This window comes from Lissotriton helveticus, chromosome 1_1 (assembly GCF_964261635.1).
Source record: "Lissotriton helveticus chromosome 1_1, aLisHel1.1, whole genome shotgun sequence".
NCBI lineage: Eukaryota > Metazoa > Chordata > Amphibia > Caudata > Salamandridae > Lissotriton > Lissotriton helveticus.
In genome coordinates, this window is record NC_136057.1 from 1,109,899,400 (window position 1) to 1,109,922,883 (window position 23,484).

Here is a 23,484-nt window from a genome sequence, read left to right on the forward strand (position 1 = left end):
CACACTCACATTGAATGAGTCGAGTAGCATAAAACTACAGAGCTCGTTCTAAAATGCTCTCTCCTCTCAAGGCACAGAGAAGTATCCGGACTCTGTCCCTAAACCCAACACCCCTCAATACATCACAAGATCAATCCATCCAGCTGGACACCGCCTCGTAGGTAACTTTCCATGCAGCAACGGTGTTCCCAGGCTGTTGCTCGATGACCTTGATTCCCAGCCCACATTATCAGCACCACAGTTCAAATGTATCTTCTCCTCCCAAAGCCTAGCTCCTGAAACAAAAGCATTATTCTAACTAACCAGGATGAATTTCTCCACCTGCACCAGAAACGTGAGAAAGACAAATTCCACTTGCACATGAATTCTAAAAGCTACTTTAACGTGAGAGTGAATAGAGAGAAATACATGTTAGGCCTAACAAATTCGGCCAACATAAGAACAGTACACAAGCTTTTGAAAACATACTCATACATAAATCATCAAACTCGTCACGTTAGATAAACACATTAATATTGAAAACGTTCATTCGATAGGAATACATTTTTACATGTTAAGATTCATCTAAACACAAATCACTGCAACTTTAATTCTTCGATTTACATGAAAAGATTCCTAACACATTCACTTTGCACGTTATTCAGTACGCAATCCAATGACCACATGTTAATACAACAAAGAAATATATGTGGGTGCAATCTACCCGTGATTATAATGCACCCCTACAAATGAAAGAGCTAAATTGCAGTATGCTAGTGGCAATGTTTACAGATGACGGTGTTTGTGTATTTGTCTGTGCCCTTCAGTGAGTCAGCACGAGCAACTCACTGAGTGGAGTAACATTTTATTTTCATCACCTGTTTCTTTCTCAAAGGAGATATTCTCCTCTTTACATGTTGAAAATAAACATGCATTTTAATTGATTGAATGCCCATTATATAACAGTGCTCCTTAAATATTTGTTATTTAATACTCAGAACTTAGTGTCCTTTTATTATGTTTTCAGATGGAATTATCATTTTTTTTATCACTGTCTTGAGTATAATCATCAGACAGTGCTCCATGTTCCTTTCACCTATAATGCAATAGATTCTGTTTCAATAATCACGGAATGCAGTCTAACCCATAAGGTATACAATACAAAATCAGACTTATAAAGTCATACACCATTCAGATGATACCTGTCTTTTAATATAACATTACAGAGGCCCCCAGAATTCTTTGGGTCGGGTTGCTATTGGCATAACAATCTGGCCAGTAGTTACAAAGGGCAGGATCTCTAAGCCAATCCTTGCCTGAGGGCGGGAAGTCCTTCATCCATGCCATGGCCATTCTTCATATAGCTGGTAGCAACAGCAAAGATGTGAGTATACCCTCAGGCTTGATATAGTTTGCCATGTGGTTCGAAAGAGACACTAGAGGCTCTCCTTTTCCTCTCCATCCCTCCTGGGTCATCCCTAAAAGTACATCACTGTATACTGTCCAAAGAGCAGATTTTATCTGGTTGTTTTTCTTTCATCTATTGCCTCCCACATTTTTCATGAAAGCCCAGGCTTTGCAACCTAGCAGTTCTGGCGCTGGGGAAGGGATCGGCTGCTGTATTCGCTCAACCTGTGTATGAGGCAGGTTTACTTAGAGTAACTGGAGAAGAGATATCTGTTCTTTCAGAGGTTCATATACATTCTCCTTGGGCTGCTGCTGAGACCAAATGGCCTGAACATTTTTTTCTCGTTTAGGGTCTTGGAGAAAACAAATGGCAAGCATTCAAATTCTGACTATTCCTCAGAGAGGTGTTTTGTTCTATTAAATGCTGTCCGAGTTTTCAGCTCAAAGTTTGAAAGATTAACCATGCTGTTTATTAATGTTGAAAAAATGCAATTCAGTGATTATTCAAGTTAATTTTATTGTGTGGTTATTAAAATCGTTACAATCTTCGAGCAGGTTAAAATTACAAATTTCGTGCTAATAAAAAAATATACTGTCACTGGTAAAAGAGAAAACACTGTTCTTATTTCATCCGATACAGTACATTGTTAAGGTCAAGATCTTTGGCGAGGTTTTGATAGTGTTGTTTGTGCCGCAGTAGCCTTCAAGTAACAAAGGTCCTTGATTAAACACAATAAATACAAGTTAAGGATAAATTATAGACAAGAATCTGTACTATAATGAAGGAGGTGTCCAGCCAGACACTGATTTAATTGATTGAGGGAATAACAAATTTTTAAGACACAAATTATAAAGTGGGATACAGTCCTGTATCCTGTACATACAACATTTAAGAAAAAGGACAATTTTCAAACCATAAAGACAGAGAATCAACAGGCAAGTATGTATAGAGGCGCTAGTTAAAAGATAACAATTGGTCTAGCTAAGCACATGTAGATAACACAATTTTTTGTCACATTGGAAACTGATGTGTTACTACACTAACAGTCGACGGCGTTTCGATCCTATACCCTATGAAGGATCATCATCAGGACTACAAATAACATTGCCTTAATTATTAGCCTGCATAGAAAGGAAACACAAGGAAGGAAAAGGGAGAGAAAACATAATTACATTACTGTATCCTCTGTGTTTATACATAGTATAACGAGCTTCCATACCATGCTTAAAGTGAGGACCTTCCACTCGTGCGTGAAGATGTGAGCGTGACAGTCATACTCATCATTTGAGTGACATCGATGGTGCATTATAATGTGAGTTTATTTTAACGGTAGGGCATTAATAAACATAGGGTAACAGAAAATGAAGATACCTAATGGGCCAAATGAAGGAAAGGGAACAAGGTTGGACCGTGTAGTAATTCAGCAAATAAGGTCCACGGAGGATTTCGTGCTGCGTGCTTCTATAAATGAAGCCAAGAATTATCAGTATTCAACCAATTTATTTTCTTGCAAAAGTTGGCAGAATAAACAAGTATAATACCTGTTAATGAATGAGTCCGCAATATAACCAGTAGAGGGCAAACGCAGTAAGGGTTCTTTAATTAGAAGAATGCTGGTAAAAAATGATGTTATGAACCCGAACTGATAAACGGAGCCGCATGCCATCTGTAAGGAGGAAGACCCGGTTCAATGCGCATGCGCGACAAGTGCGAGGGCCATGTTGGGTGTGGCTAGGTGAACGACCAAAATCGGATTCGGATAGGGTACAGTCCCATAGCAATATAATTAATATTTAGAAGGAGGTTACAATTCCGTTTATCAGTTCCGGTTCATTCACTGAACCTTCATCGACAGGAGCGATCGAGCCCAGCAGTCACCGAGGATGTTCTAAATTCGGCTATTACGGGTAAGCACCGGTTAAGCCTTCCGTTGCATTTTGTCATCTTCAGGCTTGCTCAATCTAATGCCTTATCCCGTCCCTTAGGTAATTCCCCCTTCATATCGTGAACTTTATCGTAGGTTCCAGTCACTTTGTGTCGGAATCTCCAAACTGAGATACGGTAAGCCTGCCCTCTCCCTTATTACTTACTTACATCCAGGTTGCTTAGGCTGAACCCCTAACTGGGTTTTTATCATCATTTTTTACCAGCATTCTTCTAATTAAAGAACCCTTACTGCGTTTGCCCTCTACTGGTTAAGTCCTTCAGAAATGAGGTGTAATTAAAGAATAAACGGTAAGCCTAAATAAGGTTTTTTTTCGGCCCCTAAGGACAGATTAATACCGTTATAATAAGGCTACTCTCCCAATTCACTCCGAGTCTCCCTCCAAGCGCCATCCAGACGCCTCGAACGGTCCCCCTATATTGCGGACTCATTCATTAACAGGTTTTATACTTGTTTATTCTGCCAACTTTTGCAAGAAAATAAATTGGTTGAATACTGATAATTATTGGCTTCATTTATAGAAGCACGCAGCACGAAATCCTCCGTGGACCTGAATTTGCTGAATTACTACACGGTCCAACCTTGTTCCCTTTCCTTCATTTGGCCCATTAGGTATCTTAATTTTCTGTTACCCTATGTTTATTAATGCCCTACCGTTAAAATAAACTCACATTATAATGCACCATCGATGTCACTCAAATGATGAGTATGACTGTCACTCTCACATCTTCACGCACGAGTGGAAGGTCCTCACTTTAAGCATGGTATGGAAGCTCGTTATCCTATGTATAAACACAGAGGATACAGGAATGTAATTATGTTTTCTCTCCTTTTTCCTTCCTTGTGTTTCCTTTCTATGCAGGCTTATAATTAAGGCAATGTTATTTGTAGTCCTGATGATGATCCTTCATAGGGTATAGGATCGAAACGCCGTCGACTGTTAGTGTAGTGACACATCAGTTTCCAATGTGACAAAAAATTGTGTTATCTACATGTGCTTAGCTAGACCAATTGTTATCTTTTAACTAGCAGCTCTATACATACTTGCCTGTTGATTCTCTGTCTTTATGGTTTGAAAATTGTCCTTTTTCTTAAATGTTGTATGTACAGGATACAGGACTGTATCCCACTTTATAATTTGTATCTTAAAAATGTGTTATTCCCTCAATCAATTAAATCAGTGTCCGGCTGGACACCTCCTTTATTATAGTACAGATTCTTGTCTATAATTTATCCTTAACTTGTATTTATTGTGCTTAATCAAGGACCTTTGTTACTTGATAAAACTGCTACCCTGGTCCTTGACTATTTATAGGGTTCCCTTGTTCTGTTAAACTGCAGTAGCCTTCAAGCCTCGATCCGGACTTTGTGCTCGACTTTAAGTGCCTTTTATCAGTTAAATTTCTTGTAGCCGTTTTGTTACCTCGGTCGTAAATTTAAGTCCATGACATGCCAAGATGGAGGAGGTGCCTCCTAGCCAGCTTATTACCGCTTGCCGGCATGTGTGGATCTTTAACGTGATAAAAATGGCCCGTAGGTATCGTCTTCTTAAAGCCATAAGTGCCGGACATGCACATAACAAGTACATTAAGGTTTCCTTCTGATATCCGCACAATCTACAGTGGGGGCTTTCGTTTTAGTGTTTCAAAGAAGGTCTTAAATCCTTTGAATAGTGCAGGCCCATTCGGTAAGCAATGAAAGCTTTTTTTAAATGTTGACTAAAATTGGAGGCTAACTATCCCTGTGGTTTTTGATGAGTCTAAGAGGCGATTACTGTCCATGCGTGGCGCCGTTTCGTTAGAGATATTTTGTCCTCTAGCAGAGATTTCCTTTTCGCTGAACCGTTGGCTACCTTGCAGAAGTGTACCTGGTCTATTTCTTTTCCATACTTCTAGTAGGTCCAGTTTGGATAAGCAGGTGCTTAGGTAGCTTCCCCATGAGTTGGTACAAGGCTGGTTTTCCTGATGATTTATTTCCTTCCAGCAGATGTTGTCCATTGAGTCACTTGGGGCAGAACTAATTTTATGACATAGTTTAGCAAAGTTGGACATCGACCGGAATTTTTGGTATTGTAGGCCGAATTCAAGGCGGACTTGTGCGGGAGAGGCTGATTGTGGCAGATTAAACACTACTTTGTAGATTTTGTTTTGTAGATTGTTTAAAGTTATTGCCTCCCTTCCAAGCCACGTGGTTAACCCATATGACAGGGTTGGTAAAATTTGTGAAGCCATTACTTTTAGTAGATGGGTGTAGTTCGGGCCCGCCATTTTTAATTGTAGTTGCCTATGCGCATAGATTAATGTTTGCGCCTTCGCTTTTAATGCCAGAGAGTGCTTCTTTTTTTAATGGCCTTGCCCAAGGGTTATCCCCAAATACTTGTATGAGTCCTGTTCTTCTAAGACTGAGTCGTAGATTGACCATTTAAATTTCAGTTTCTTCCCCTCCACTAGCCGGAGCACTTTTGTTTTTTCTTTGTTCAGTTCCAGATTTTCTTGTGCTAAGTAAGATGATAACGTGTTTATTAGGCGTTGCAGACCTATAGGTGTTTTACTTAGTAATACTATATCATCTGCATACTGCAGAATTGTAACTGAAACAGTGCCAAGTTTCGGGGCGTGACTCTCCATTTTTTCTAGGTTGCTTCCAAGGTCTGCTAGATTTAGGTTAAATAGACTGGGGGCTAGGACACAGCCTTGTTTTAGCCTGTCCTGGGTTTCAATTTTAGCTGTTAAGCTGGACCCTTGCCCTTGTTTTACCTTTGCCCATGTGTCGCTGTATAAACCAGTTATTGCGTTTAGTAGGTTTTGCGGCACCCCCCGTTTTCTTAACTTTCCCCATAGTCTTGATCTGCTTACTCGGTCAAAGGCTGCTTTTATGTCAACAAAGCACCCGTATAGACGGTGATTATTTTTTTGGGCGTTCTCCGTTAGTAGTCCCAAGATGGTCAAGTTTGTTAACGTCCCCATCCCTTGTCTGAATCCAATTTGGAAACTAGGGATTATGTTGGTATGTTTTGCCCAATCTTGCAGCTGCTCCAAGAGACATGAGGCGTAGATCTTAGCTTCAACGTCTATTAAGGAAATCAACCTGTAATTCACCGGGTTTCTTCGGTCTCCTTTCTTGTAAATCGGGTGGATGATGTTTCCTTTCCAAGAAGCAGGCATTTTTCCTTTTATAAAAATATGGTTAAATAGCACTGTTAGATGTTCGGCCCAGAACTCGTCGTTGGATTTAAATACTGTGGTTGGAAGACCGTTTGGTCCGGGAGCCACCTCTGCTTTGAGTTTTTGAATTAGCTTTTTTAAATGGGTGCAGGTAGTCCGAGTGTATTGTTGGGAAACGTCTTTTTCGCGTTCCATGTCTTTAAGCGTTCTTTCGCTAACGCGTGTAACTTTTAAGTTGCCTTGTTCAGTGTTGGTTGATGGACCTTGGTTCTTTTTGTTTCTGTGTGGTTCCTTTTTTAAATAGAGGTTCCTCACATACCCCCAGATGCATCAAGCATCTATTTTGCGATTCCTTATTAGCAAAAAATAAGGAATCGCTAATAAGGAATAGCAAAATGGTATTCAAGAAGAAATCACTTTTAAACTAGCGATTTCTTAAAATTCCTTAATTGCGATTCGAAAATTGCGAGTCGCAATTAAGGAATACATCCCCATGCATTCCTATGGGCCTAGAGGCCCATAGGAATGAATGGGAAGAATTTTCAATTTGCGAATCGCAATTAGCGAATCGCAAAATGAGATTGCGATTTCAAGGGAGCAGGGGTGTCCAAAGGACACCCTGTTGCACCCCTGAAATTGATCTGTGCACATATGTTGCGCACACACATGCCCTTAGAGCATGTGTGTGCGCAACATGAAACTTTGAAAAATGCACTTTAGTGTATTTTTCAAAGTTTTTGCAAATTACCATGAACTTGTACTTCATGGTAATTTGCGAGCCCTTTTAGCGAAATCGCTATTTTTTAAACTTTAATGCATTGCATTTAAGGAATCTCAATTTGAGATTCCTTAAATGCAAGTAATCTCAATTTAGCGAATTCTCAATTTGCGATTTTTGCATTTGGGATGATGCATCCCAAATGCAAAAATACCGGTCGCAAAGGGGCAGATTCTGAGAATCTGCCCCTTTGCGACCTGTTTTTTGCTTGATGCATCTGGGCCATAGTCTCTCCAAACTCTGTCCCCGATTCCGGGGTCCTGTTGCAGTACTACACCTTTATTTAGATTGTTAATAATGCCCCAAAAGTCTTGAGAGTTTGGTTTTTTACTCGTGAATAACCGTTTTTCCCAGATCGATTCCTTGTATACTGCCTTCGCGGTCCACAGCTTTTTCCGGTATTTTTTCCTCATACTTCTAATGATGTTATAGTTTGGTTTAAGTCCCCGTGTTTCCATTCTCTGTTGGATCTTTAATGCCCGGGCAATTTTTCTCTTTTCAAATCTTTAGTCGGAGTTGAACCAGGGTGTAGACTTTACTTTTGCGTTTCTATTTGCCCCTGGTAGAGCAGAGTTATTTTCCTTCAGCTCCTCTACTAGGTTTTCCCAGTTTTTTACGGGGTCTCCGTGTTCTAAGTTCCCGAGTTTTATCATAAAGTTACTGGCTGTGGACTGGATGTTCTTTGTTTCTCCTCCCCTCCACTTTATTTTCCGGAGGTTACATTTTTCAGGTTGTTGCAATAACAAGCACAATTTTTCAGCACTGGGAACTGCAACGATCATCCGTATAATTTGGGGGAACTGATCGCTTTCTTTGCGCTGAGCTATAGTGTATTCCTCAATGGCGTTTATTAGGCTGGCACTTACAATTGTAAAGTCTATAGTAGACTTAACCTTACTGCTCATATAGGTAGGTACCGGCAAAGAGTGACCATTTATTTTTTGGTGTTTAGGATTATTAGGCCCATTGATTTTAAATTGCACAGTAAAGCTTGTTTGGGCCCCTTCGCTGCACTTTTCTCCTGATTAGATCTACCCTTGTCAAAGCTTGTTAGGTTGCAGTTGAAGTCTCCTGATATTATCAACAAGCTTTATTTGTTGGTTTTTTGTAGGGCTTTGGTTAGCATTCCCATTTTTTCATTTTTTGCTTTTCGATCAGGGTGTATGTAAACATTTAAAAGTAGAAGCTGCAGCTGGGAATTTATTGTGATTTTTGTGACTTGGACCCAATTTAGCCCTACATCCTGTTCCTCTGATTCACAGTTACATTTTTGCGACACGTACGTTGATAGGCCTCCTCGTGGGTGCCCATATTTGCAGTCTCTCTGCTAGTATATGATGATCAGTAAATCCTGGATTTCCGGGATGGGTCGAGTTCCAGGTCTCTTGTAAGAGAATCATATCTTGTTCGCGGAAGAAAGATTGGGTTTCGTGATCCCGGTCCATGCTGCTGAACCCTTGTACGTTCCATGAGCATATTTTGATCTTTGCCGGCTTTCTTTCTTCCGTGTAGGAATCTTGTGTTTGTTCTCTTGCTGGGGTCTTTACGACGTTTCTAGGAACTCTTTTGGCTTAGTGCCATTGGGATCCATGACCAGTCCTGGTTGCTCCAATGGGGCCCTCTTTTGTGTGTCTGGTTTTTACGATTGTTGGTTGGTCCTAGGATTTTTTCCTGGGACGAGGCCCGTGCTCCACTGAGGCACGTTTTTAACTTGGGACTTTGTGGTTCCTCCCCCTTTAAATGGACTAAACTGTTAGAAAGGGGGTAGGGGTATCTTGGGCGCTTGTGTTGCTTCAGTGTTATTCCCCAGCTCTCAAATGTTGCTTTGTTGGCAAAGATCTTTGCTGCTAGCTCCTTAGATGTCCAGGTAATGACCGAATTTTCAATGTCTGGATTGGCTTTGTTTTGTTGAAACTCCACTGCTTCAATGTCTTGGGAGACTATTCCGCTTAGTTCTGGGATTTCCTTGATTAATTTTATCATGTTTCCTCTGTTTAGGATGTCGTGTCTACCCTTTGTTACATAATCTGGAATGAAGGTCAGTATTGATTCGATCTCGTCCAGATCGTTTTTTTGATTTCCTTGGTGATCCACTTGGAGATCTTCTATTCTGGTGGTCCGAGTGTTTGTGGTTATGACTTTTTCCTGACCCTTAATTGCCACGTTCCTCTTTTCCGTTGTCTTTACGTTTCCCAGTTGTATGTGATGCGTAATTTGCTAGTATTCACAAGTGGCACTCTGTAAGGTGACGCTCCTGTCCGGTCCGCTTGTGGTAATCTTGAGTGGGGTCTGGTCTGTTCCTAACTGCACGGGTTTTGTTTGCCTATTCTGCTTGCTTATGTTGTTGTCCAAAGGCCCGTGGCCAGGTTTTATTGTCACCATTCCTTAAGATGTTTTTTCTTTGTATTTTCTTGTATTTTCAATGTTCATCTTTACGAACAAGCATTGCCAAAGCAAACACCCTAGCACTTGCATTGGCTGTGCCAATGCTTGTTTTACGTATCCTATCGAAATACTTTACTAATATTGAACTATGTTAGTTTTTCAGTCCGTACATTTTGGTGATCATTGTGCAGTTCAAGGTGCTTCTCTGTACGTACCATTTTTACCTTTCCTCAATCTTAGGGCAACCAAGGCATCCTCTTCCATTCAACCTCCCTTTCTCCCTCGTTCACCTTCAAGGGCAAGGCTACCCTCCTTACTGTATTGTTTCTGACCTTAACTCTGCTGCCTATGAGGATATTCAACTATGCTACAGGTACCTCTTCAACCTGCCCCTACCCACCCCACATACTATCACCTCTCCCAAGTAGTGTAAAATCACTCCGCACCCACTCACTTCACACTTCAAATGCATTAATTTAATTTTTGACATTTTATGTGCTATCTGTTTGTTCCAGTTTTCTATTTTTGATTATTTGATGCAGTTTGAAGTTTTGCTAGCTGTTCCTCCCTCACTTGGCAATATTACCATCTGGTTCTGACTTGCACTCATAAGTTAGCATCAATATGTTGACCACAAGCCACACACGCACTGTCCCGGTTCAGAACCATACTCTCTTGACCATTCTGCATTTCATTTTCCTCTTAATGGATCTGTAAGCACTGTTTCACGATCTCGCATTCAAGAAAATCCAGGCACAAGAACCCACTTCAAGGACTTTGTGCATCATTCATAATCTGTCAGGCACTATGGATGTTACGGCCCCCTTTACTTAAACCTTACAGCTGGACATAATCATGGTTTGTTTGGAAGTCTGTACCATTCACTACTTTATCTTTTCTAACTGGCACATTAGCTCTTGATTTAATTACCCAGCAACTTTCCAGATCTCTTGTGTTTTTGTTGTTAAATATTGTACAGTATTATGCTTTAAGACTATTTTATGTCATATAAATATAAATTAAAATGGCAAATGTTGATCATGTCAGCTTGCTCAAGAGTAGTTAATGATGTTCTGTCAGCTGAAAGCTATATCCCAACTGCAATATTATGGTGGAGAACGTAATATTTTGATTGATTAATTTTGTTTTATAGTTCACGTCTTTCATGGCAGTCATAAAAGATATGCTTAGTAAGTTGGAGGCAGAACATAAAACCAAACTTGAACAGCTTCATCTGATGCAAGAACAACAGAAGTAAGTAATATGCTCATTTTGAGATACAGTTTTTCTAACTGAAGTATTTTTCATGGTTGTGTTTGTTTTAACATGAGTGGAATTTTCTGAGTGAGATTTGCCTACTTGAATCTCATTACACCTCCAAAATATGAAGATAACTAGAAACAGCAAAGAAGAATTCTCGAGCAAAGACATGTAGCCAACAAAAATCCTAGCATACTTTTCAAAAGAAGCAAGCAAAAGATTTCACACTTCTGCAGACGTTATCGCCTGACTATAGATAACTGATTGCACTACTCATTCAGTGTGACCGACATTTAAATCCCAATCAAAGGTATGCAAAGTGACACCATGGCCCCTAGTGGCTTCAAAGAGGGATCTGAACGCTATCAGCCGCCCAGAGGAGTCCCCATAAGCGAACAAACAGAACCCAGAGGAATCAAACAGAACCCAGAGGAATGTGACCTGGATTAGTGAGTGCATGCATCTTTCTCCTGTTGAATCAATTATACAGTATCGAAATCACACCTACTTTAGGGGGCATTTTCATGAGTTAGTGCTTTCAAAGTTTGTTTGCCATCCAAAGACTCCAGGGCTTATAATCTTGGCATGGTATCTAGGCATACCATCCCAGTACACAAAGTTATCCCAAGTAACTCAAAAGTAATCTAAAAGTAATTACTGTATGATACAAACTGCATTCAAAAGTGATACAACCTGTAACAATTGTAATCTCAAGCACAACTGCATTACCTTGAACAGTCTTGCATTTGAAAGTATATTTTACCCACCTGTACCAAGTCCTGCTTAGTTCTAAAATAAAACATAAGTATATCCTTTTTTTACACTTACCAAATTGGTCTGGTTTCTGTCTGAGTGTGTGCCACCAGCCTTTATTGCGTTAATACAATAAATGCTTAACACACCCATTGCTCGTCCACACTACCAAAAGAGAGCTGTTAGTACTGACCTAATTTAACCTCTGCTATACTTCTGGGGACTCCCTGGACTCTGTGCACACTATCCATCATTTTGGTATAGTATATATAGAGCCAGCTTCCTACATCCTTTACATCTGCTTCTGACGAAGTGTTAATGTAAGTGTGAAATACATAGAAACTCATATAATATACAATAGAGCTTGAACTAAATTAATTTTCTTGAAGAAAGCCTGTTTTTATATAAAGCAGTGAGAAGGATCACTGAAGAAACTGAAGACGGAATTGATTCCAATAAAAAAACTTAAAGAATAACAATTGAGCGACTGAAACATTTGATTATAATTTTAAAGGCATATGGAATGTTTAGCAGAACTGTGCATTAGATGTAATTTGAGGATTACTAGATAACATATCGTGAGCCAGATGTAGTTGAAGTGCACAACAATGTTCTGTAAGAGAACCAAGATATAATTATGGTATATACCAGCTATCAAATGATGATCAAACATGAGTTCGGTTATGTCAGAACTATTGCACTTAAATCATATTGATGTTATCCAGTATTGGATCTCTCATAGATTAACATGCTTGAATCATTCCCCTTGGTCTTAGTGGGAGTCCGACCGTACAATAGTAAAGCAGTATGTATTTGTATCATAGGCTATCATGGCAATAAAAGGTCATTATTGTAGCCTATCTATGTCCTTTTTCAAAAAAGAACCAATCTTGAACAAATGACCAGTCAGGCGACTGCACCCCTAGAACATTCCCAACAGAGACTGTTTTCCTCTACTGCACGTTATGGAAGGGAGTCTCCCTGAGCTCTGCTCCAATTTATTTACCTCAGCTGTTTGAAAAGTTTCAGTATGTCTGATTCTTCTAAAAAAGGACTTTTCAGATCCTGCAAATCTTCTGGGAAGAAGAGACTATTTGCGGATAACCCACATGAAGAATTCCTCTATTGCCTTCATCCTCCTCCTTCTGTGAAGGACTGTAGGGTATGTCACGCTTTTTCTTCAAAAACATTGTGAGACAGAGGGGGAAGGCTCTTGTTATGGCTCCAGAGGTCAAAAACTCTCTCTTCAGGTGAGGACAACGACACTTCTACCAAGCCTCAAAAAAGGAAAAGGCCCCATGACCAGGGGACCTCTGAAGGCAGTAAGACGGCACAAAAGACTTCTCATCATGGGTCTTTCAAAATAATTGAGAAAAAGGAGAAAACACAAACATTCTCCTAAAAAAAAAGCTTCCTCAGAACCACCCCTAGTCTTCAAAGCTGTTGAATACCTCTTCTGAGCCATTGACGTCGAGACCTAAAACTCAGAAGGTACCGTCAACGAAAATCCCCTAGTCGACATCTCCATCGTGGACAAGCGCTACATCAAAGATCACCATGATCTCTTCCTCTACACCGTCGGCGACGCTGACTGAGACCACTTCAGCTATTAATGCAGCCATTCCATCAACCTACATTTCTTCGTCAACAACGATTGCAGAGGTGACTCCACCATCAACTGTCCTGCAGTCTACATTACCATTACGGTCAACGATGAGTTCTTCCTCAGCTCCACCATCGATGAAGCTATCATCGTCTGATACCTTGTTGGCAAAGCCATCAACAGTCCACACCACCATCCATGGAACAATCATCGTTGATTCCTTCGTCGTTGACAGTAGTGCAAGCTCCAAAGAGTATTCTGAAGCCTCATGACACGTCCTCCCAGCAAAGTGTCTCCTAATCCTCCATGCCGTCTCCTTGATGATTTAGATAATTCAGAAGATGAGGGGCCCTTTGGGGCCGCGCATAGCCTATCTGAATTGTAGGTCAAATATCAGGATGATGGGGGGCGTGGCTTGGAAGCCGGGGAAGATGGCCGCTTGAGCCTTTCTCTCCTCCCGTGGTGTTGAGCCCAAAGATCATTTCTGATACCTTCCTGCGTCTAGGGAAGTGTTTAATGTATGCAGAAAGCCGGAGGAACACATCAAGAGCCTGATAGTGGTCTTTGGACACCGGAATTTCGCTCCAGGGGGCTAAATGCCGGCCGACACAGCTACGGAGCTTTGCCCGCACCGGACCAAACCTCACCGCTGATCCGACAGGACGCTGTCCCGATCTGAATGCGTGATCGCTAAACACCCGCTTTCCTACCGAGGATCGCAACACTGATCTGCGTTTGAGGGGTGCCTTGGATGCAAAAAGGTCCTTTATGGAACAGGCGGCTAATATCAGGTACCGCGAAGCTGAAGGGTAAAATGGCGGCCGCTCAGCGGCTTTATACCGACTTGATTCGATAAACGGTAATATATAATATCAGGTGAGCAGCGGACGATCAGTCTCCCAGGGCACACATCAGTAGTGAGCTTGAGGGGATTAATACTCGTTTGGAACATTAGTAGTTGAACATTGCTTTGCCTACTGCTACCGCTCTCAGCGCACTACAAAACTGAAAATGGCGGCCATCCAGCGCTGCCGGTTTTCACACCGGCCGGATAAAATAAACGTCTAAATATAAACCCTTGCGCATAACAAGCGAGCTATTTTCCAAATATGACCTGCTGTAGGGGGAGTAAATGGTATGAATGAACGTGAGGTACAACATCTTAAAGCGCAGCCATAACGTTTTCTCACAGATACACCCGACTATTAACAAAGCGAATATAAAAACTGCCAAAATCTTTGCTTGCTGGTTGGCTGCCCGCTCAAGACTGTATGCAGATACCCTTTTCCTGGTCATAAGTGTTGCTTCCAGTGCTCGCTGTTTTGTATGGAAAAGAAGTGCTTAAAGAAAGGAAGTATTCAGCCTCTACCTTGCCTGACTCTAAGATGGCCAACACTAAAGACAGTGGCTTATAAATACATGCTGTGAACCCAAAGGCTGTTTCTCGAGCTACCACACAGCTATTAAGGGCAATGGTCACTCATCCAACAGAAGTGATATTACTCGCATACAAAGGGAATAAATACTAGCTCAATGTAATCACTGCATGGGGTCACTATACATGGAATTTTAAGCTTAATGCGATGTCACAGTAAATAATGATATCCACGAATTGAAGTATCTATGTAGTATAGACATTACTGCTACCGCTATTCCAGGGTATGACCATATAGACTGCCACAAACCTATACTTGATAACCTATTCTTGATAACAGTGCAAAGGCGTAACTGCGCCCAACAAACTCGATATTCCTACTATCTAGTGAGGACACTGAACAACCGGAGCAATTTAAACAGCAATCATGGGAGAGAAGGAAGCTAAAAATCTAAAAAGGTTAAAGGCCGATCCTTCAAATCCAGTTTCACCCACCAAAGGGGCGCGTGACATCAATGCGACGCTGGATACGATACTCCTCAAGTTAGCTGAGGTTCATGAAATTACGAAATCTACCAGAGAAGAAATCACGGCACTAAGACAAGACAGTAAAGACACTATTGCAAGGCTTTCTGAGACTGAGAGCAGGATCAGTCTACTTGAAGACTCGGAGGTGAAGGTAACCAAATCTCTTAAAGACCTCTCCATATCCACATCATCAATGTCAAGACGCATCTCGGAGTTGGAGGACAGGAACCGAAGGGGGAACCTGCTCATATTTGGAATGCCGGAGGGAGCAGAGGATAAGGATGGCTCGTGCATACTCTTCCTGGAGTCTCCGTTTCCTAAAGCCACAAATCTCTCCTTTAACACTCCGCTGGAGTTCGATCGTGCACACAGGGTCCTAGGTCGTATCACGGACCAACAAAGAGGTCCGAGGCCGATTGTCTGCAAGCTGTTGAGATATCAACATGTAGAGCTAATCCTAGCGTTCATGCACAAACATAATCACATTCTCTGGAAGACCAACAAAGTGTATATATCCCAAGATTACTGCAAGGAAACAGTCAATCTAAGAAAAAACTTCCTTGCTCTTCGACCACGGCTTCGCTCACTGGAATATCAATATGGGTTTGTTGGCCCTGCATGCTTCCGTGTACTGATCCGAAGTGTACCACAAGTCTTCACGGATCCATTGCGCCTAAAGAAACTTCTCGACGGCTCAGAGGACTCCAAAATGGACACTGCCACGGCGGGAAGCTCCCAGGCAGAAGGGGGGGGGGGGTACAAAAGGGGGTGGTGATGGACGAAGCATCTGAATCATTCAAACACTCACACCCAGTCAAAAGATCTGGGTTTAATCCATCACCGTTCTTTAGCCCACTCTGCCACCCCAGTTCAAACATGGCTATATGCAAATCAGTCTGACCCTGTGCCTCATGGGAACAGTCCAGCCCGAACTGCCAAGCCATGTCTTCCCTGGACCGGAAACAAGCTTACGAGGACCGGTTTCTGGCATTCCAGCCGTCTTCAGCCCGGCTTGCTTGAATCCAGTGGCAAAGTGAGCAAGGGACTCACGTCTGAGCATACCCTGCCACACTTATGGCGGCCAAAAGCGGTACAAAAGGGGGTGGTGATGGACGGAGCATCTGAATCAATCAAACACTCACACCCAGTCAAAAGATCTGGGTTTAATCCATTACCGTTCTTTAGCCCACTCTGCCACCCCAGTTCAAACATGGCTATATGCAAATCAGTCTGACCCTGTGCCTCATGGGAACAGTCCAGCCCGAACTGCCAAGCCATGTCTTCCCTGGACCGGAAACAAGCTTCCGAGGACCGGTTTCTGGCATTCCAGCCGTCTTCAGCCCGGCTTGCTTGAATCCAGTGGCAAAGTGAGCAAGGGACTCACGTCTGAGCATACCCTGCCACACTTATGGCGGCCAAAAGCGGTACAAAAGGGGGTGGTGATGGACAGAGCATCTGAATCAATCAAACACTCACACCCAGTCAAAAGATCTGGGTTTAATCCATCACCGTTCTTTAGCCCACTCTGCCACCCCAGTTCAAACATGGCTATATGCAAATCAGTCTGACCCTGTGCCTCATGGGAACAGTCCAGCCCGAACTGCCAAGCCATGTCTTCCCTGGACCGGAAACAAGCTTACGAGGACCAGTTTCTGGCATTCCAGCCGTCTTCAGCCCGGCTTGCTTGAATCCAGTGGCAAAGTGAGCAAGGGACTCACGTCTGAGCATACCCTGCCACACTTATGGCGGCCAAAAGCGGTACAAAAGGGGGTGGTGATGGACGGAGCATCTGAATCAATCAAACACTCACACCCAGTCAAAAGATCTGGGTTTAATCCATCACCGTTCTTTAGCCCACTCTGCCACCCCAGTTCAAACATGGCTATATGGCTGAAGACGGCTTTAATGCCAGAAACCAGTCCTCGGAAGCTTGTTTCCGGTCCAGGGAAGACATGGCTTGGCAGTTCGGGCTGGACTGTTCCCATGAGGCACAGGGTCAGACTGATTTGCATATAGCCATGTCTGAACTGGGGTGGCAGAGTGGGCTAAAGAACGGTGATGGATTAAACCCAGATCTTTTGACTGGGTGTGAGTGTTTGATTGATTTAGATGCTCCGTCCATCTCCACCCCCTTTTGTACCGCTTCCAGGCAGAAGGCACATAATTCTGGAGCGCAACGATGACCGGCATCGAATGCACATTAATCCACAAAGAACAACCAGACGACTCCTACATCCACTAGATGAAGTGTCCCTCAGATATGACCATCGAGATGGTAGGATGGATGATCTTTTTCATATCTGCAAGGCGTCAACATGCCTACGACGTCACTTTGAAATAATTGGACACAATGGTTGTTAACACAAAAGCAGGTTACTAGTCCAGGTGGATCCAGATATTAGATTTGCCTCTTGTTGCAGCCATGGCCATCGATGTGGTAAAATGCTCTCTCTTGTTTAATTGTAAGGCGTCTGCACGCCACCAATGGCATTTTGCAAAGCCCGTTATGGTGAACTGTCTAGGGTCGTTACAGTTATTAACACGAAGATGGCAGTGAGTCATGTTAAAACTTGATATTACAAGTGTCTAATTGCAGTTTGCTTTAGTTCTTAACTCTGTTCCGGATGCATGCTTAAACACGAATTACTAGATAAGTGAGCGACTTTTAAGTAATGCGCCTATAACATGTTCTGATGTTCCCGTTGTTTTAATGTTCCAAGGTTATAACGTACCTATGTTCCTATTATCTGGTCACTTTCAAACCGCATCCTTTGACTTAAGTAAGCAGGTTACACAAGTAGTCGCCACGGGGGAGTGACACTGGCCTGGTTACTTCTCCTTGGTCGCCATGTCCTTAATGTACTTTCAGGGTGGGGAGGGTGGGAATGGGGTGAGGGCGGGTAGGGTGGGGTTCTTGGTTGTATTAGCATTTTTGCTTTTCTCATTGTCTTCAGCTTTGTTTTTTTCTCCCACTCCCTCTTTTGTTTTTGTGTCCAGGCAGCGAACCTCAACAAATCATGAGTGCCGGTGATGTTCATAGGGCTCATAAAGGGCACAAGTACGAGTATGTAACTACAATGTGGAGTTCTTTCCCTACCTGTCCCATGAATAATACAAAAAATGGTAGTCACATTCTCTGTAAAATGAGATTCGAAATATCACTCCAACTCCTCTCCCATGTCAACAAATAAGCAGACTATCAAAATAGTGTCACTCAACGTTAAGGGTATCAACCATCCTATCAAAAAGAGGAAAACTACAGGAGACTAAAATTGATTCGCCACAATTTAACTCAATGAAAAACAAATGTTATAGTGAGGCAATAGGATCTGATGCCTCGGGGAAAAAAGAACGGGGTCCTCACGCTCATTGCCAAAAGAGCTAATATCGATGTCCTACTGAGCATTGCTGACAATAAAGGTAGATGGGTCTCAACTAAACTGTCCAAGGATGGCAAAGAATTTTATGTTACAAATGTCTATGCGCCAAATAAGGACGATCAAGACTTTTGGCAAGAACTTTGCAATCACATTGATAAGATTCCAGACATGGTGACACATATTTTGGGAGTCGATTTGAACATTCCTAGGGATCCTATCCTAGACAGTGACTCACGTTGCCCCTTCCGATCAAACAACTCACACAAAGCACTCCTCAATCTCTGTAAGCGCTTCAATTTGGTAGACTCATGGAGATTGATGAATCCAACGGGCAGAGATTATACATTCTATTCCCCACCACATGGTTCATATTCTCGCATAGACTACCTACTCACATCGGCACACTCCATCGCAGACATTGAAATCACCTCCATTGAACCACGCGTAGTATCTGACCACTCATGTATAACGATGTCTCTAGCAATCCACAACGGGGTCAAAAGATTGACTTTGTGGAGATTTAACAATGCGGTGTTAAAAAAAGCGGAGAATAGGGAGGCAATAGAAACAGCCATAAATGACTATCTCACTCATAACAAAAAAGGGGAAACCACGGATCTTACAAGATGGGAAGCTCTGAAATCCACAGTCAGAGGGTGCTAATTAAGATAAGAGCTGCCATGAATAGAGATGCAAACTCGGCCCTTTCACGGTTGGAGGAAGAAATAGCAGTGTTAGAAAAACGTCATATAATTTCTAAAGACGCCTTGACCCTTAATGACTTAATGAACAAAAAGTATGGGTATAACAAGCTAATCGGTGAGAAGGCCGGTATTTGGCTTCAACGCCAGAAAAACTTCAGACTATGCCACACTAATAAAGCAGGTCAGAGCCTTGCATCTTACCTGAAATTCAAGCTTCAACAAACTTCCATAAAGAGTATCGTCGACAAACTAGGGACACCACATTCAGACCCCAACAAAATCGCAGACATTTTTAAGGATTTCTACAATGATTTATACAGTAAGAACAAAAACTTTGACGGATCCAAGCTGGGGCATTACCTAGATAAATGCAAACTCCCCTCTCTTCCGCCAAATGACCAATTGGAACTAAACCAACCTATTTCACTGGAAGACATCACCCAAGCAATTAAGTCCCTCAAAACTGGGAAAGCACCGGGTCCGGTCGGATTCAGTGCAATGTTTTACAAAAACTTTTCAATATCCTAGCAGAGCCACTTAAGGACCTGTATGAACAGTTTGCCACAAGTGGACAAATTCACGGCACACCTGCAGAGGCCATTATTGCTGTGCTTCCAAAAGAAGGTAAGGACCCCATGTCTCCAAAAAATTACAGACCAATAAGCTTGATCAATCTCGACTGTAAGATTTACGCCATGATTCTGGCCAAAAGGATCCAGAAAGTACTGCCCCAACTGGTCCACCCATCGCAAGTAGGGTTTCTTAAGAATAGACTATCAAGCGACAACACGAGAACTCTTGCACACATATTAGAAAGAGCAAAACTAACTGACTCCCCTACGGTAGCAGTGACCTTAGACGCCGAGAAGGCCTTTGATAAGGTTGTCTGGGCCTATCTGGAAGCAACCCTACATAAATTTGACCGGTGGAATGATTTCATCCGCATGATGATGGCCCTATACGCAAATCCCTCAGCAAGAGTAAGAGCGGGGGGTTGCCTTTCAAATTCATTCGAATTACAACAAGGCACGAGGCAGGGCATTCCCCTCTCCCCTTCACTGTTCCTTCTAGTGATCAAACCCTTCTTGTACTCTCTACGGCACAACGACCACATTAAAGGAATAGGTTTCGGTGATGTTACAGTCAAAATTTCGGCTTACCCCGACGATGTGTTGGTGGTCTCTGAGAACGCGGAATTAGCAATTCCAGCTCTGATGTCCTCGATTGCGGAATTTGCCGAAGTGTCAGGATATAAACTCAATAAGGACAAGACGGAGGTTAAGCTACTTAACAACATAGGTGATAAAGGCATCCTGGGTGATTCCGGATTATGTTGGCAACCAAAGAGCTTTAAATATCTTGGCATCGAATTTGAGAAGGACTTAATTAGCACTCTCAAAACCAACGAGCTTGCCTTATATAAAAAGATCTCCTCACTATTGGACGGCTGGTCCCCAAAATTCTTGGCCTGGTGGAGCAGAGTGGAAACTCTGAAAATGATGATCACGCCACTCGTCAATTATTTAATAAGTATGCTACCCAAGCTACTCTCTGATGACTTCCTCAATAAATTACACAACATCTTTAACATTTTCCTGTGGCAAAATAAGAAACCAAGAATATCCCTGCGAAAACTTCAATTGCCAAAAGATAAAGGAGGCGTAGGCTTACCAAACTTTAGATGCTATCAGACGGCATATTTTTACAAACAAGTGGTTCCACAACTATCAGGAATATACTCCTGTATGGATCCAAGTTGAAAAACCCATCATTAATAACTTACCGCTTCCTGCCATAATGACTATGGACGCCACGGCCTTCCCTCATTCTAAGTATATATTCCTTAACACTAAAAGGGCTCTCCTAAATCTAGAGAGGCATTGTAAAGCAAAAATAAAGTTCTCCAAATCTAATTTAACATCGTTTTGGTTTAACCCGACTCTAAAAGATGAAGGCCACCTTCTTTTCTGGGAAGATTGGTCTAAGAAAGCTGTAAACATACTAGAAGATATTTATGAGGGATCCACACCTTTACCCTTTGCCACCTTACAAACATGGCTTGATCTCTGACCACTTGACTTCTACAAATTCCTACGCCTTAAAGCACTGGTAACGGCTAAAGATATCACACCACAAAACCCTACACTTCGTACTAAATTAATCCAGCTTATGTCTAGGGGTCATATTGTCTCAAAGGTATACAAGATCTTGTCCCCTATGCCTCAGAAAGCACACAGAAAATGTGAACGGGATTGGGAAAATGAACCCAACACCTCCGGCATCACCTTTGATTGGGACAAAATCCACCTCACACCCTTCTACAACAAAATATCCCCAATACTCTCACAGACCAAATTTATGCTGATAAACAGGTCATACTGGACACCAGGGAAACTCTTCAAACTTAAACTTATAGATAGCCCTCTTTGTTGGAACTGCAAATCAGGAGTGGGTGACCTAGCACACATGCTTTTCCATTGTCCATTATTGCAAAAGTACTGGGATGAGATATATAACTACATCCAACGTACCTTTCACTATAGACCTCCTAGGGACTTCAGCTATGTTCTTCTGGGGGCGATTGATGCGAACATAACGAGAGATCATGATAGGCACCTTTTAGACCTTATGATTACTCTTGCATGCAAAGTAGTGCTCAGTAAATGGAAGAGTGCTTCCGACGTTTCTTTCAAAACCTGGCAGGAGTGGCTGGCGTCCCTGAGGGGTGCTGACAATGACGTCCTCCATTCATCCCCTTGGCAGAAACCTCACACCAAACTATGGAGCTTGCTTGACTCATTGGAGCTATGCTACGACCCACCCTAGACTAAACGCCTTACACTATACTATGCCAGTGACTGCAAATGGCTTATTTTCATCCGTATTGTGAACTCGCTGCTCTCTCCTATGCATAGTATTTATTGCCATGTTACTGCTGCCTAGACTTCTCCCTTCCCCCTCCACCCCCTCCTTACCCTTCCCCATTATCTGTGCTCCTTGGCTCCAATATGTTATGTTTGGATGGTACAAAATACTGTTATCGATTGTCACTTGCTGATCAAGCTGCCAATATGCTATATCTACTATATCTCAATTATAGTATTATATGTATACATCTATGCAATATTTTCTGTTCCCCATCTTTTGTTGTACCACCCTTACGCCTTATACTTATTCCGCGCTTTATTGTGATTATTATACTGTAATGGCTTTCATATTTTTGTACTTTTGTATTTCTTTGCGTACCCCCTCCTTTATTTGTATTGTCTTGATTATCAATAAAAAAGATTTGAAATCAAAAATATCAGGATGATGAAGAGGACCCTTATTATAGACATTATCATAATCCTCATGCCAAACATCACTATTTTTACTTCCATACCCCATAACATCCCCCTCCTTCATCTCAAGTACACATACCTTTGTCTTTAATGCAAGATCTGCAGATGTCGATGAAGCAATACAATTGCTTCTTGTATGACTTTAAGGAACAGGGTACGCAAGTCTGTACAAGTCATCTCTATAGTTGATCACATTTGGGGAAGAGGGCCTTAAGTTAATGAAGACTCCGGCATCCGTGGCGGCTGTATTGCCACGTATCAATAAAAAGTACAAATCCCCTGTTGATTCTCCTGCCTGCCTCATAGGGCACCCCAAGGCTTATTCAGTTGTCTCACAAGCGGCACAGCGTTGTTCAAAGAAACCTACCACTCCAATCTTCCCCTCCTGACAAGGAGTGCAGACGATTGGATAACATCAGGAAACGTTTCTCGGCAATGCCTGCCCTTTCTATTCGTGTGGCTAATTCTTTAGCCATGTAGGCCGCTATGATAGACAAATGCGGTCTGATATAGGCGCATTATTGGATCTTGTGCTTGAAGACCAGAAGTGAGAGACTAGAAAAATACCGTAGGAAGGGGAACACACATCTTCCGAAACTATAGATTGTGCAATCGTTATTGCTTCCACTGGTTTCTGTCAGCTAGTTGGAATGGCTTTTTTGCGACAACAGGGTTGGTTGAAATCAACATCATTCAGACCAGAGGTCCAGTCTAAGATCCTGGATATGCCATACAATGGTGATACAGTTTTTGGAAAGCATATTGATGATGGTTTGCTTGCCATCAAAACTGATACAGAGACCGCCAAATCCCTCGGCCCATTAAATTATCGTAAATTTCCCTTTCGTGGGGGCTCAAGGCAGGGAGTTTTCTTCATACAG

General features: G+C 42.2%; 1 protein-coding gene across 3 annotated transcripts in view; it reads left to right on the forward strand.

The window, feature by feature from the left end:
- SCYL2 (SCY1 like pseudokinase 2) overlaps positions 1–23,484 on the forward strand; it is a 366,719-nt gene that overhangs the window by 276,418 nt on the left and 66,817 nt on the right. For all 3 annotated transcript variants that reach the window (XM_078678675.1, XM_078678685.1, XM_078678690.1), the window contains one exon: positions 10,813–10,913. In XM_078678675.1, the coding sequence (XP_078534801.1) occupies positions 10,813–10,913 (101 nt within the window). The remainder of the gene's footprint in view (positions 1–10,812; positions 10,914–23,484) is intronic.